Below are 13,444 nucleotides of genomic sequence, written 5' to 3'. Positions count from 1 at the left end.
AGAAAACTGACCACAAGTGAGCAATTTTAACAGGTGGTAGGACCCTTCCCAAAAGGGAAGACTGAGGGGCTGGCACTCCTTTGTCCCAGAGACAAATCAGTCTGGATACTACACCCATCATTTGGCCATTGCAGCTCAATGCTACTGATCAACAGTAAGGTGGTGTAGGCCTATATGCAGGAGAAAGTGAATGGTCCTTTAAGAACTTGCAAATAAGGAATGTAAGATGGTTCTGTGAGAGTTAAGTGATTTCATTCCAGTGGGAAATGGCACATCTTCCCAGCCCTGGTATAGTTATTTGATTGGCAAAACTCCTGATTTATTCTAATGATAGTCATCTGAAGAAAGATTGGTTCAACTCAAGGGAATGGCTAACTTAAGAAAGCATGACTCAAAGAAGCAAATATTGGCAATATGACTAGCACTTCCTACGGGTATGAAAAGCTGAATTTGAACATTGTGAACATCTTGCCAGTTGAAAGGTTTTCTCTGTTGCAAGGCAGAGATAGTTTATCTGGCTCCTCAAAACACAGCTGAAATGTCCTTTAGGGAGCATTCAGTGGCTGTGTGATTGGAACAGAACATCTGGGAATTGGGCCACATTTTTAATTTATATATGCAATTCAAGTGTGACAGGTGCATTATTTACTACCTACCTCTGCCATGTGGTAGGTAGTAACTATCGCTCCTGTTTAGGTAATCATCCTAGATTAATAGTTTTTAAAATGTTTACCTCAGATCAGAGATAAGAGTCATGATTACCTGAGAAATTGCTGGAAGTGCAAATTCTCAGGTTCCATCTCAGACCTACCTACTGAATCAGAAATTTTCTTTTTTTTTTTTCTTTAAAGAAAACAAGTTTTATTTTTATCATCAGAACATTCTAATAAAAATATTATTATGAGATTAGCTACCTTTATTCTCTGGGCCTTGACTCTGTCCCAGGCCTGCCCTGGAGCGCCTGCACGCTCAGCTCCCTGAGGTAGGTCCGGAGGGAGACCCCCGCTATCGGCCAGGATACCTCTCACCTCATGTCCCCTCCTCCAGACCCCCACAGCCCTGGATGCCCCATAGCAGCCCTGCCACGGCTGGCAGAACTGCCTCCACCCTCCACCAACCCCCAAGACAGGCAGGAACCGTCTCAGGCTGGCACACAGCAGGTAGTGCGGGGGTAGAGGGAAGAGGCGCACCCTTCTGCACTCAACCGCTCCAGCGGGCAGAGCTGAGGGCCCCTGCCCCCAAAGGCTGGAACCACCATGGTCTAGACCCCAAGTGGCCTGAATGCTGTGGATCACTTCCTTCTCCCCTTCCACAGTGTTTGGGGAGTTGGGGAGGAAGGGAAGGGAGAGGAGTGTCAACGTCGCAGTGACGGGGTCCTGAGACAACTCACTCTGCCACCCCGGCAGGCGGCAGCAGACAGTGGCCCGCACGGGCCTGAGGGGCCTCCTGTCTGTGGTGCCCATCCCACCGAGAGGATCCTGGCCCGCGAGCCGGCAGACACTTTATTATACAGAAACACTATCGTCGTCTCCACGGGCGGAATCAACAAAAGCAAGTCTCTCCAAGTCAAAAATAGGTTTTGGATTCTTGGTGGCGGCAGTATCCGCTGAAAAAATAGACTGAACTTCTGAAATTATCTTAGTAGCAAAACAATTACAAGAAAAAAGTTGCAACTTCAGTGCTATGACTGGAAAGGGGCCTTTGGCCGGCTGCCCCTGTTACCGGCGGCCCCTGTGCGCCTGGGAGCTCCTTCCGGCTTGAGGAAGCCGCCCACGTGCCCTGATGGAGAAAATGGGACTCCAACAGGAGGCCGTGTCCTCACACCTCAGACTGCGCTCACAGCTCGGGAGGACCAAGTTACAATAAACAGTCCATTAACTTCTTGCTCTCAGGTTTCCCTGGAGTCAGGCATCTCTGCACAGTCCAGGGCAGCCAGGGGCTGCAGAGGGTCTGTGACACCCCGCCACGATGCAGCGGTGGGGACACAAGCCTGAGGGAACCTGGAGTGTGGAGAGGCAGGAGAAGGTGCAAGGAGAGGCTGCCATGGTGTGCAAGGACCCTGGGATTGCGTCTTTAAATAGCTCTCAGTCATTCTTAAAGTCCTCCCTCAAGACACAATGGGACCTAGATTAAAGAGAAGCCGTCTCTCCACTGTCCCAGGGCGCAGGCGGAATGCTCGAGCGGTCTTCGGAGGTACGGGTGCTGGTGGCACCTCACTGAAGCTCAGCCGGGCTGTCGCCAGCCCATCATGGCCTGGCAGCTCTGTCTGCTGTGGAGGTGACAATGCCACAGTCCTCGGGGCAGGAACGCCCCTCACTGCATCCTGTCAGGCTGCAGCTGCGGCGCCTGGTACTGCACGAAGGTGGTGCCCGCGGGGGCTGCGGCTGAGAGGGCCTGGGGCACGGCGGCCGGGTAGCTGTAGCCCACGAAGCTGGCAGCCGTGGCAGGCGAGGCGGCGTATGGGTACTGGTCATAGGTGGCCGGTGGGTACTGGGCGTAGGCCGGGCTGGCCGGCGTGTACTCAATGTAGGGCGAGGACAGCGACGGGACAGGGGCGGCTGGGATCACCACGCTGGGCTGCACGATGGCTGGTGGGTAGATGTAGTGCGGGGTCAGCCCGTAAGTCCGCTGGATCAAGGTGGGGTGCAGCTGCTGCACCCCAATGGCAAAGCCCGTCTGGAGGCTCCGCGGCTTGGCGCCCAGATATGCCAGGTTCACGTTGGCCTTGCGGCCGTCGATGATGGGGTTCGGGTCTTTGCAAGCCCTCTCAGCTGCCGCCCGGTCGGCCATGGTCACGAAGCCGTAGCCGCGGGACTTGCCCGTCTGGCGGTCGGTGATGACCACGGCCTCCTCGATGTCGCCGAAGCCCTCGAAGTACTTCCTGAGCGAGGCGTCGGTAGTGTGGTACGGCAGGCCGCCCACGAAGATCTTGGTGAACGTGGTGTCCTTCTGCGAGCCGTGCATGGCGCCGGGGGCGGCCAGGGGCCGCGGGAAGCCCGCGCTCGGGGCGCACGGCGCGGGCTGCAGCAGCATGGGGGGCGCCCCGCCGCCTACGGACCCGGGCCCCGCGGGGCTGCGCTCATGGGGGGCGGCGGGGAGCGTGCGGGGCAGCGAGGGGCGCCCGTCCAGCCGCCAGGCCCGACCACTCGCGCGCCGCTCCCGCCGTCAGAAATTTTCAAAAGAGATGAGCAACAATCTTCGTTTTAATCAGAGCTTTTTTTTTTTTTTGAGACAGGGTCTTGCTTTGTCACCCAGGTTGCCAGGGCACGAACACAGCTCACTGCCGCCTCGACTTCCTGGACTTAAGCAATCCTCCTGCCTCAGCTCCAGAAGCAGCAAGGACTACAGCTGTGCGCCACCATGCCTAGCTAATTTTTTTTTTTTTTTTTGGCATCTTTTGTAGAGACAGGGTTTCACCATGTTGCCCAGGCTGGTCTCAAACTCCTGAGCTCAAGTGATCTGCCCGCTCGGCCTCCCAAAGTGCTGGGATTATAGGCATGAGCCACCACACCCTGCCTAATCAGGGGTTCTTAAATTTAAGCATGTACCAAAACCAACTGGACAGCTTGTTAAAATACAAATCACTGGGCCCTGACTGCAGTGTTTGGAAATATAGATTCTCAGGTTCCACCCCACTTGTCTGGATCAGTGTTTCTCAAACTTTAATGTGAGTGGGAATAACCTGAAAATATTGTTAAAAGATTCTGATTCAGTAGATCTGGGGTAGAGCCTGAGAGTCTGCATTTCTAACAAGGTGATGTTGATGTTGTGGTCCACAATCCCATACTTTGATTAGTGAGACCCTCGAGCAGAGGTTCCTAAACTTTTCTGCACATTAGTATCACCTGATGTCTCCATCCATTTGTGCTGCTATACCAGAATACCTGAGACTGGGTAATTTTATAGATAACAGAAATTTATTTCTCATAATTCTGGAGGCTGGGGAAGTCCAAGATCAAGGCACTAGCATTTGGTGTCTGGTGAGAACATACCTTCTTGCTGCATCTTCTCATGGCAGAAGGTGGAAGGGCAAACAAAGGAGTGATTGCTGGTTTCTTCTAGCCCTTTTATAAGGCTGCAAACTCCATTCATAAGGGCTCTGCTCTCACGACTTAATCCCTCCTAAAGACCCCAACCCTTAATAGTATCACATTGCAGATCGAGTTTCAACATGAATTTTGGGGGACATATTCAGACCATAGCACCTAGGAAACTTCAAAAACTACTGATGCCTGGGTCCTACTCTGGGTGATTGCGATTTAATTGGTCTGGGGTGTGGCCTGGACTTTGGAATTTTTAAAAGATCTCCAGGTAGTTCCAGTGTACAAGCCTTGCTGGCCTTGAATCTCTTTGCTGCTTCAGGAAACCAGAAGGTAAAACTAGATCCTCAAAGCCAATCAGGAAGCCATCACCAATTGCCTTCCCTCCTGTATTGCCAGTCTTCTCAGGTCTGATATTTATGGGAATATGATGGAAGGGCTTGCATATGCTGTTCTTTCACTGGTGGGGCAGGTGTTTCCCACAGAGAGTCACAGACTACGAGGTCTTGAGGTTGGGATTATTATCTAAGGCATATTCTATGGGGAAGAGGCCTTATAAAGCTGGCCTTCAGAAGAAAGGCCCTGTGTGGACTCCTTCAGTCCCTCCCCTCACTTCCTTCTCCTCAATATGCTCCCACTGTAGTCACCTCACGTAACCCTTTCTTTCAGGTTTCCTGGCTCTTGTGTTCCCTCACCAAACTCCTCTCTTTCTCCTCTAAACAGACCACTAATGATGGTTTTCGATGTGAGTGGCACTGCCCTCTAGGGGGTGTTTTTGGCTTTCACAATAATTAGGATGATTTTACACATTTAAATGGGTAGGGCCCAGGATAGCTCAACATTCAGGAACTGTTTAGGACACTACCACACAATGAGTGACATTTCCGCATCTGTAACTTTGAATAACTTGCCAGTCATTCATGTAGCTGAAAACTTGTTTTAATTAGGATCTAACTTAATTTTTTTATTTTTTTTTTTGAGTCGGAGTTTTGCTCTTGTCACCCAGGCTGGAGTGCAGTGGTGTGGTCTCGGCTCCCTGCAACCTCCACCTCCTGGGTTCAAGCCATTCTCCTGCCTCAGCCTCCCAAGTAGCTGGGATTACAGGCGGCCGCCACCATGCCTGGCTAATTTTTGTATTTTTGGTGGAGACAAGGTTTCACCATGTTGGCCAGGCTGGTCTCAAACTCCTGACCTCAGGTAATCTGCCCACCTTGGCCTCCCAAAGTGCTGGGATTACAGGCGTGAGCCACCGTGCCTGACCATAATTTAATTTTAAATATAAACACAAGGCATTTTATGCATAGTTTTAATACACACTGAACTTTCCAGGGATGCAACTACCATGAAAATCATGGGATGATCATACCTTGTTTTGTTTGAAAATCTGCCAAAAGCTATTTAGTATTCTGGAAAATCATACCACATCAGTAATTCTGTTCATGGTATTTGAATCGCCATTATAATGCCTGTATCATTCTGCATTTGTAGCTGTTACATTCCAGGTGATTTTATATACAGATGCATATATCTGAGTACCACATTGTGTCTTCTTGAATGTTATGCACAAACATTTACATATCTAAACATATAGTATTTAATTATAAGTCATATTCTTTCTAGTATTCCTTTTATCTCCCATCCAAGTACTAACCAAGCCCAACCCTGCTCAGCTTCCAAGATCAGAGGAGATTGGGCGCGTTCAGGGTGGTATGGCTGTAGACTCCTTTATATCTCTTTAAGAGATTTTACTAATTTTTTGGCCAGGCATGGTGGCTTATGCCTGTAATCCAAGCACTTTGGGAGGCCAAGGTAGGAGGACTGTTTGAGCCCTGGAGGTAGAGAGCCTGGGCAACATAGCAAAACCCTGTCTCTACTTTTTGTCTTTAAATTTTTGTTTAAAATTGTGTGTGGAGGTAAGTTACATTCTTTACGAATTATGTTTCAGGAAAATAAAAAGAGCTTAAAATATTTGTTCTAAAAAGGAAATGTTTTAGTTCAGATTGCTATAACAAATTACCGTAGACTGGGTGGCTTAAACAACAAATATTATTTCTCACAGTTCTAGAGAATGGAAGTCCAAGATCAGATTGCCAGCATGGTCTGCCTCTGAAGATGAGGGTCTTCCTTGGGATTGCAGATGGCTGTTTTCCTGTATCCTCATATCGTGGAAAAAGAGCTAGCTAGCTCTTCCGTCTCTCCTTATGAGGCCACCAATCCCATTTATGAGTATTCTAAACTCCATGACCTAATGACCTCCCAGACATCCCACCCTAAATACCATCGCATTGGGATTAGGGTTTCAATATATAAATTTTGGGGAGACACAAACATAAAGACCATTGCAGGGAGTGTTGGGACTGGTGGCAATAGAGGTTTCTAAGGAAGGAAAGGGGTACTGGCTCAGTTAATAGAGGACAGAATGCCCTCAATTCTGAGCGGAAGCTCAGCTGTTACCTGAGACTCAAGGGTACCTCTCTAAGGAAAGCAATGATATTTTCCAGAAGACAGCTAATCTGCTTTATATAAAGGCAGAAAGCGTATTTCTCCTGCTACTATGTTTGGTCCTCTCTTTATGAAGCTAGCATTATTAACCTAAGGGTCACTTGTCTCTTTCCTAAGCCTGGTTCCATCTTCCTGGAAAGGGTTCAGCATTAATCATTCAGGATGGCTCCAGATACATTCTGTGTGATCCACGGATCTCTCTTCTGATCAACAGGAGGGGAGGCACTTGCTCTCAGTTCAGCGAACTTTGATTGACTGATGTCTACACTTGGTTACAGGCCGTTGCTTTCCGCTTTCCGTCTCCTTTTAAGGAGTTCCTCAAAGGAACTTTAGGATGAATTGAGTCTGACCGTCTTTGATATTAGGAAGGAGAGGTGTACAGCTAGGCAGCGAACATGCTAAAATCTTTTCCAGGAAACGGTGTTTGAAGAGTTAATGGGAGAAAAAAAGACGAAAATTAGCCAGAGGAGAAGAATTTGGTAGAGGGGGAAGCCCTAGGGACAGGAGAAAATAGGACCAGAAAGGGAAAAAAATAGAAACAATAACAAACTAAACTCGGGCCCCAGAAAAGGCTGCAGGGGTCCTGGGCATTCGCGTCGCAGCCCTGGCATGTCGTCTTGCCCGGCCCTCGGCTCGCTGCCCTTCCAGCAGCTGCAGCGCCCCGCCCGGGCCCGAGAGTCTCCGCCCGCACTGTCTCTTCTCAGATCCGCATCCGGCTCCTCCCCCGGCTGCCACTCTTCCCACTGGCAGAATCCAGAGCGAAGTTTCTGCTTCCTGCTGCGGGAATCGGACGCCCCAGGTCAGGCACCCAGGGTTTCCAGCCCCAGTCTAAGGTAGGGTCCGAGCGCAGGCAGAACTTGCCCTGGCCCTGGGTCTAGGGCGCTGGGCTCTGAGGCTGAGAGCTGGGTGGGAAGTGCCTGGCGGGGCCGGTTAGGAACCACCCGAGACTCAGCTAGGGGTGCATCCACCCTGCTCCTCCCGTCGGCTCCGGGAAGGGGAGGGAGTGTATACTGCGTGAAAGGGGAGGTGAGAAAGGAGGAGGAGAAGGCTGAAGGAGAGGGAGGGACAGGAAGAGAGACCACGTAAGAATCATCCCCTCTTACTTCCTTGCCCTGTGTGCCCATCGAAAGGGGACAGTGGCTGTCACCAACAAATGGTAGTATGAGAACCGTTTGTGATAATAGAAACCCAGACTGTGCTTAAATGTGCTAGACTACCATACAGCCACTTGAAGAGTGAGGTGGAGGCCGGGCGCGGTGGTTCACGCCTGTAATCCCAGCACTTTGGGAGGCGGAGGTTGGGGATCACCTGAGGTCAGGAGTTTGAGACCAGCCTGACCAACATGGTGAAAACCCTCTACTGAAAATACAAAAAAATTAGCCGGGCATGGTGGTGGGCGCCTGTAATCCCAGTTACTCGGAAGGCTAAGGCAGGAGAATCGCTTGAACTCGGCAGGCAGAGATTGCAGTGAGCTGAACAACAGAGCCAGACTCCGCCTCAAAAAAAAAAAAAAAAAAAAAGGAAAGAGTGAGGTGGGTATTAATGTGTTAACAGGGCAAGGTCTCTGAGATATACTAAGTGCAGAATAGCGTCTAACTTATGATCCTGTTTGTGTAAAGCAAAAGCAAAAGCAGTGGTGATGGTGAAGGCATGTATTTGCATATGCATAGAAACTGTGAAACTGTTAGTATAAAACTGTTAGCAATGTTTACTTCCAGAGAAGGGAACTAGAGATGGAAGTGGGGATGGAACTTTAACTTTCCATTTGTGGTTCAGCCGAATCTCCTTTCAAAAACTCCAGGGTGCAAAACAATAAAATGAGCAAAATAGTGAGACTGTCCTTTTAAGGATAGGACAGTCTCACTATGTTGCTCAAATAAACTGTCCTTATTTTTCTGTTTATCTTTGGCTTGAGATCTCTTTTAAAAAAAATCTGAGTCAATTCTGAGTTTCCCCACTCCTTTCCTTGGGGGCTTATATAGGGCAACGACATGAGCAAAGTGTATTGGGCACAGAAGCCATCATTTTTTATGTGTTTGTCACACTGACGTCCAGTGAGATATTGTTGTCCTTTTTGGCCCTGGATTGTTAGTCATTCAGGTCTTCTTGGAAGTGTTCTGTACTTTTGTCCCTAAGCTTTTTCACACTAAGTTTAGGTGGTTGACTTAACAATATTATTCCCAAAATATTTACATATGAATGAGAGATTAGCCTTTGTCCAAATAAGTAAGAAAATACATTCCTTTTTTTTTTTAAATAGAGGTCTCACTATGTTGCCCAGGCTGGTCTTGAACTCCTGACCTCAAGTGATTCTCCCACCTCAGCCTCCCAAAATGCTAGGATTACAGGTGTGAGCCACCACACCCAGCCAGAAAATAGGTTCCTGATGGTATAATTCAAGCATTCTGTTAGGCAGAGGTTTCTAATTTTCAGTTTATGGAGATCCTGGGAGGTCCATAAATGGCCTTCATAGACACTCTGAAAATTGAGCACAAAACAGTATATACTTTTTTTTTCTGTGAAAAAGCTCCATAGCTTTTACCACATTCTCAAAAGCCTCTGAATCCCGCTGACCAGCAATTGTGGGAACAATGGTTGACAAGGGTCTCTCTCTTCAGGAACTTAATGGTCTATTGGGAAGAAAGACAAACAGGTGATGTGCTCTATGATAGGGGACGTATGGGTGTTGTGAAAACAAGGAGAAGGCCACCTAAATCAGACTGGGGCTTGGTGTCAGCACAGGCTTTTTGGAGGAGTTGATGATGAAACTGAAGCCTGTAGAGTGAGAGGAAAGTAGCATTTGGCCTTGTAAAGGAGGGGTGGTGTTGGTAGAAGAAAGAGTGTTCCAGGGATCTGCCTGTGCACAGGCCCATAGTCAAGAGATACCTTGGCAATTAATAAGCTAAATAAAATTGGTATGATTGAAGCTTAGAGTGCTGAGAGTTAGATCGGGGTGTTAGTGAGAGATGATGCTGGGAGGTGACCGGAAGTCGGGTTTTGTGTGTGATGCTGAGGATGCAGAGGGGAGCAAGACAAAGGAGCCCTTACCTTAAGGAGTTTTATTTCAGTAAAGAGAAACAATTAGGCTGGGTGCGGTGGCTCACGCCTGTAATCCTAGCACTTTGGGAGGCTGAGGTGGGTGGATCATGAGGTCGGGAGATTGAGACCATCCTGATGAACATGGTGAAACCCTGTCTCTACTACAAATACAAAAATTAGCTGGGTGTGGTGGCAGGCACTTGTAATCCCAGCTACTTGGGGGGCTGAGGCAGGAGAATTACTTGAACCCAGGAAGTCGAGGTTGCAGTGAGCTGAGACTGTGCGACTGCACTCCAGCCTAGCAATAGAGTGAGACTCCGTTTCAAAAAACAAAAAGCAAAAAAAAAAAACAAAAAAAAACAAAGGAGAAACAATTAGCAAGTGGGCTAATAAGCAAACATGCTTAAAAAAAAAAAAAAAAAAAAGGAGTCCGCCAGGCACAGTGGCTCACACCTGTAATCCCAGCACTTTGGGAGGCCAAGGTGGGTGGATCACAAGATCAGGAGTTCGAGACCAGCCTGGCCAGCATAGTGGAACCCTGTCTCTACTAAAAATACAAAAAAAAAGAAAAAAAAATCAGCTGGGCATAGTGGCGGGCGCCTGTAATTCCAGCTACTCGGGAGGCTGAGGCAGGAGAATGGATTGAACCTGGGAGGCGGAGGTTGCAGTGAGCCAAGATCGTGCCATTGCACTCCAGCCTGGGTGACAGAGCAAGACTCTGTCTCAAAAAAAAAGGAGTCTCACTATGTAGCTCAGGCTGGTTTTAAACTCCTGGGCTCAAGTGATCCTCCTGCCTCAGCCTCTGAGAGTCGCTGGGATTGCAGGCTACCACATCTGGCTCTAGCAGGGAGGTCCTTTAGACAAATCTATATACAGTATGTCACCACATGGATTAGAGGGTTTCAACAAAGGTGGTGGTAGGAGGAAGGGAGAGAATTGGATAGATCTGAGAGACACCGAGAGAGTAGAATCAATAGAATTTAGTAGTTTACTGGATAATAATAACAAATAATAATAGCTTCTATATTGAACACTTAGTGCCAGGCAATGCTCAAAGTGCCTAATATTTTTTTCTCATTTATTTCTATAACAACTCTGTGAGGTAGGCATATTTTTTTTTTTTTTTGAGACAGAGTCTTGCTCTGTCGCCCAGGCTGGAGTGCAGTGGCCAATCTGGGCTCACTGCAAGCTCCGCCTCCCTGGTTCACGCCATTCTCCTGCCTCAGCCTCCCGAGTAGCTGGGACTACAGGTGCCCGCCACCATGCCTGGCTAATTTTTTGTATTTTTTTAGTAGAGATGGGGTTTCACTGTGTTAGCCAGGATGGTCTCGATCTCCTGACCTTGTGATCCGCCCGCCTCGGCCTCCCAAAGTGCTGGGATTACAGGCGTGAGCCACCGCGCCCGGCCAGCATTTTTCTTAATTTTATAAATGAGAAAACGCTAGAGACACAGAGAATTTAAGTATCTTATCCAACCAAGATCCCAAGGTAAAGGAGGATTCAAAGTAAAGTCTGTCTCACTTCCAACTCCAGTGGGCAAAGGGGGCAAAGGAAGGGGAATGGATTTGGGGCAGAGATATGAGAAGGAGAAAGATGATACATTTAGGGTCTGTGGAATTTGGAGCACCTTTGAGTCATCCAGTGGGGATGTCCAACGGGCAAATGGATAAGTGAATATGAAGCTCAGAAGGGAAATCTAGGTCCAGGAATAGATCTGTGAGTCGCCAGCATAGAAATGTCATTTGGAGCCACATAGTGGGTGAGACCACCCCAGGAAAGTATGTAAAAGGATTAGAATAGAATTGCAAGGAGCATTGATGTTAAGAAATGGCAGAGAAAGAATCCCTCAGAAGATCTAGCCAGAATAGTTTTAAGAAGAAAATCAGGACAGCAGCATCATGGAAAGCAAAGGAAGAGAGAGTTTTAATGAGAGAGTAATCAACAATGTCATATTCTACTTGAGGGGTGAAATAAGATAAAGGCCAAGATGTATTTATTTATGGGAGTAAGAAAAAGTTCCTTGGTTACCTAAGAGGACTTGTGGACTGGTGGGGACAGAATCCCATTTAGTTGGTTAAAGAGTGAATAGGAGGCAAGGAAGCTGGGGTGGTGAATATTGACAACTTGATTAAAGTACCTGTTTCTCTGGAGCTATGAACCCACAGTCCAGATTATATTGCGAGGCCTCTCTACTAAGTAGGGATCAAACTGATAGTCCTGCAGCGGGGGTCAGGGGGGTTGGGTCTCCTTTACCTTCTTATGAGAAGGCATGTCCCTTCCTCTCCAGCCATTCCTTTTTGTTTTGTTTTGTTTTTTTAAGAAATATTTTTTATTTTTTAAAACTTTGTAGAGATGAGGTTTCACCGTGTTGCCTAGGCTTGCCTCAAACTCTTGGGCTCAAGGAATCCTCTTGCCTCAGCTCCCAAAGTGTTGGGATTACAGGCATGAGCCACTGCACCTGGCCTTTTCTTAATTTCTCTGCTCTTAAGCCTCTGCCTTACCTTTTCCCTATCCCTCTCTCTTAGAATATTCTCTGGATGAACCCAGTCCTGGGAAAAACAACATTGGTTGTTTTCTACCCACAAATCATTGGCATTATCAGGAGGGCTGTGGGGAAGATATGCTCTCATGCAAATACACGCTCAGTGCAGCCAGGTGCTCATCTCCTGTCTTTCTCTCCTTCTAGGCATATACAAGCTGAGTTTCAGCCATGGAAAAACTCCATGGGCATGTGTCTGCCCATCCAGACATCCTCTCCTTGGAGAACCGGTGCCTGGCTATGCTCCCTGACTTACAGCCCTTGGAGAAACTACATCAGCATGTATCTACCCACTCAGATATCCTCTCCTTGAAGAACCAGTGCCTAGCCACGCTTCCTGACCTGAAGACCATGGAAAAACCACATGGATATGTGTCTGCCCACCCAGACATCCTCTCCTTGGAGAACCGGTGCCTGGCCACACTTTCTGACCTGAAGACCATGGAGAAACCACATGGACATGTTTCTGCCCACCCAGACGTCCTCTCCTTGGAGAACCGGTGCCTGGCCACCCTCCCTAGTCTAAAGAGCACTGTGTCTGCCAGCCCCTTGTTCCAGAGTCTACAGATATCTCATATGACACAAGCTGATTTGTACCGTGTGAACAACAGCAATTGCCTGCTCTCTCAGCCTCCAAGTTGGAGGGCTCAGCATTTCTCTAAGGGACTAGACCTTTCAACCTGCCCTATAGCCCTGAAATCCATCTCTGCCACAGAGACAGCTCAGGAAGCAACTTTGGTAATAGCTCCAGGCACTCATCTTGACTCCAGCCATGTCTGTTGTATGCTCTTGTCTCTAGCTTTCAGTGTCTCAGTTTCCCTCTGTGCTGCTCTGTGTCTGGCTATCTTCTCTCCTCAGAGCCTCTCCTAAGGTGCCTTTTGTTGCAGGACCATCTTCACTGGCATCATTACTTTTATTGCATTATCTACATTGGAGATATTGTACAATAGATCAAAAACAATTCCTGTCCTGGCTGGGTGCGGTGGCTCATGCCTGTAATCCCAGCACTTTGGGAGGCCAAGGCGGGCGGATCACTTGAGTCCAGGAGTTCGAGACCAGCCTGGGCAACATGGTGAAACCCCGTCTCTACCAAAAATACAAAAATTAGCCAGGTGTGGTGGCACGCATCTGTAATCCCAGCTATTTGGGAGGCTGAGGCACGAGAATTGCTTAAACCGGGAGGCAAGATTGCGTCACTGCACTCCAATCTGGGCAACAGAGAGAGACTGTGTCTCAAAAAAATGAAAGCCCAAAAGACACAACAAAAAACAGTCCCTGTCCTTAGGAAGCCTCTGTTCAGATGAGCCAGCTTAATGTTACTATA

At 48.2% G+C, this 13,444-nt stretch overlaps 2 protein-coding genes across 6 annotated transcripts in view; one reads left to right on the top strand and one right to left on the bottom strand.

Annotated features, from left to right (window-relative positions):
* Positions 1–2,169: 2,169 nt before the first annotated feature.
* On the bottom strand, positions 2,170–3,483 carry LOC100970521 (RNA-binding protein 38). Its single transcript, XM_008964111.4, has one exon. The coding sequence runs from the start codon at positions 3,031–3,033 to the stop codon at positions 2,314–2,316; it is 720 nt and encodes a 239-aa protein (XP_008962359.2). The 5' UTR covers positions 3,034–3,483; the 3' UTR covers positions 2,170–2,313.
* A 3,447-nt stretch (positions 3,484–6,930) lies between these two features.
* Positions 6,931–13,444, top strand: part of TEP1 (telomerase associated protein 1) — a 48,078-nt gene continuing 41,564 nt past the window's right edge. The window contains exons 1-2 of one of the 5 annotated variants that reach the window (XM_034937235.3): positions 6,931–7,375; positions 12,268–12,858. In XM_034937235.3, coding sequence (XP_034793126.2) covers positions 12,292–12,858 — 567 coding nt within the window. In that variant the 5' untranslated portion in view covers positions 6,931–7,375; positions 12,268–12,291. Of the gene's footprint in view, positions 7,376–7,407; positions 8,075–12,267; positions 12,859–13,444 lie in introns of those variants that run through there. The other 4 variants (XM_063596456.1, XM_014347503.4, XM_034937232.3 and 1 more) reach the window with 4 other exon arrangements.

Source organism: Pan paniscus, chromosome 15 (genome assembly GCF_029289425.2).
Source record: "Pan paniscus chromosome 15, NHGRI_mPanPan1-v2.0_pri, whole genome shotgun sequence".
In the NCBI taxonomy this organism is placed as follows: domain Eukaryota; kingdom Metazoa; phylum Chordata; class Mammalia; order Primates; family Hominidae; genus Pan; species Pan paniscus.
The sequence above is the reverse complement of the archived record's forward strand: the minus strand, read 5'-3'. Positions and strand labels throughout refer to the sequence as shown.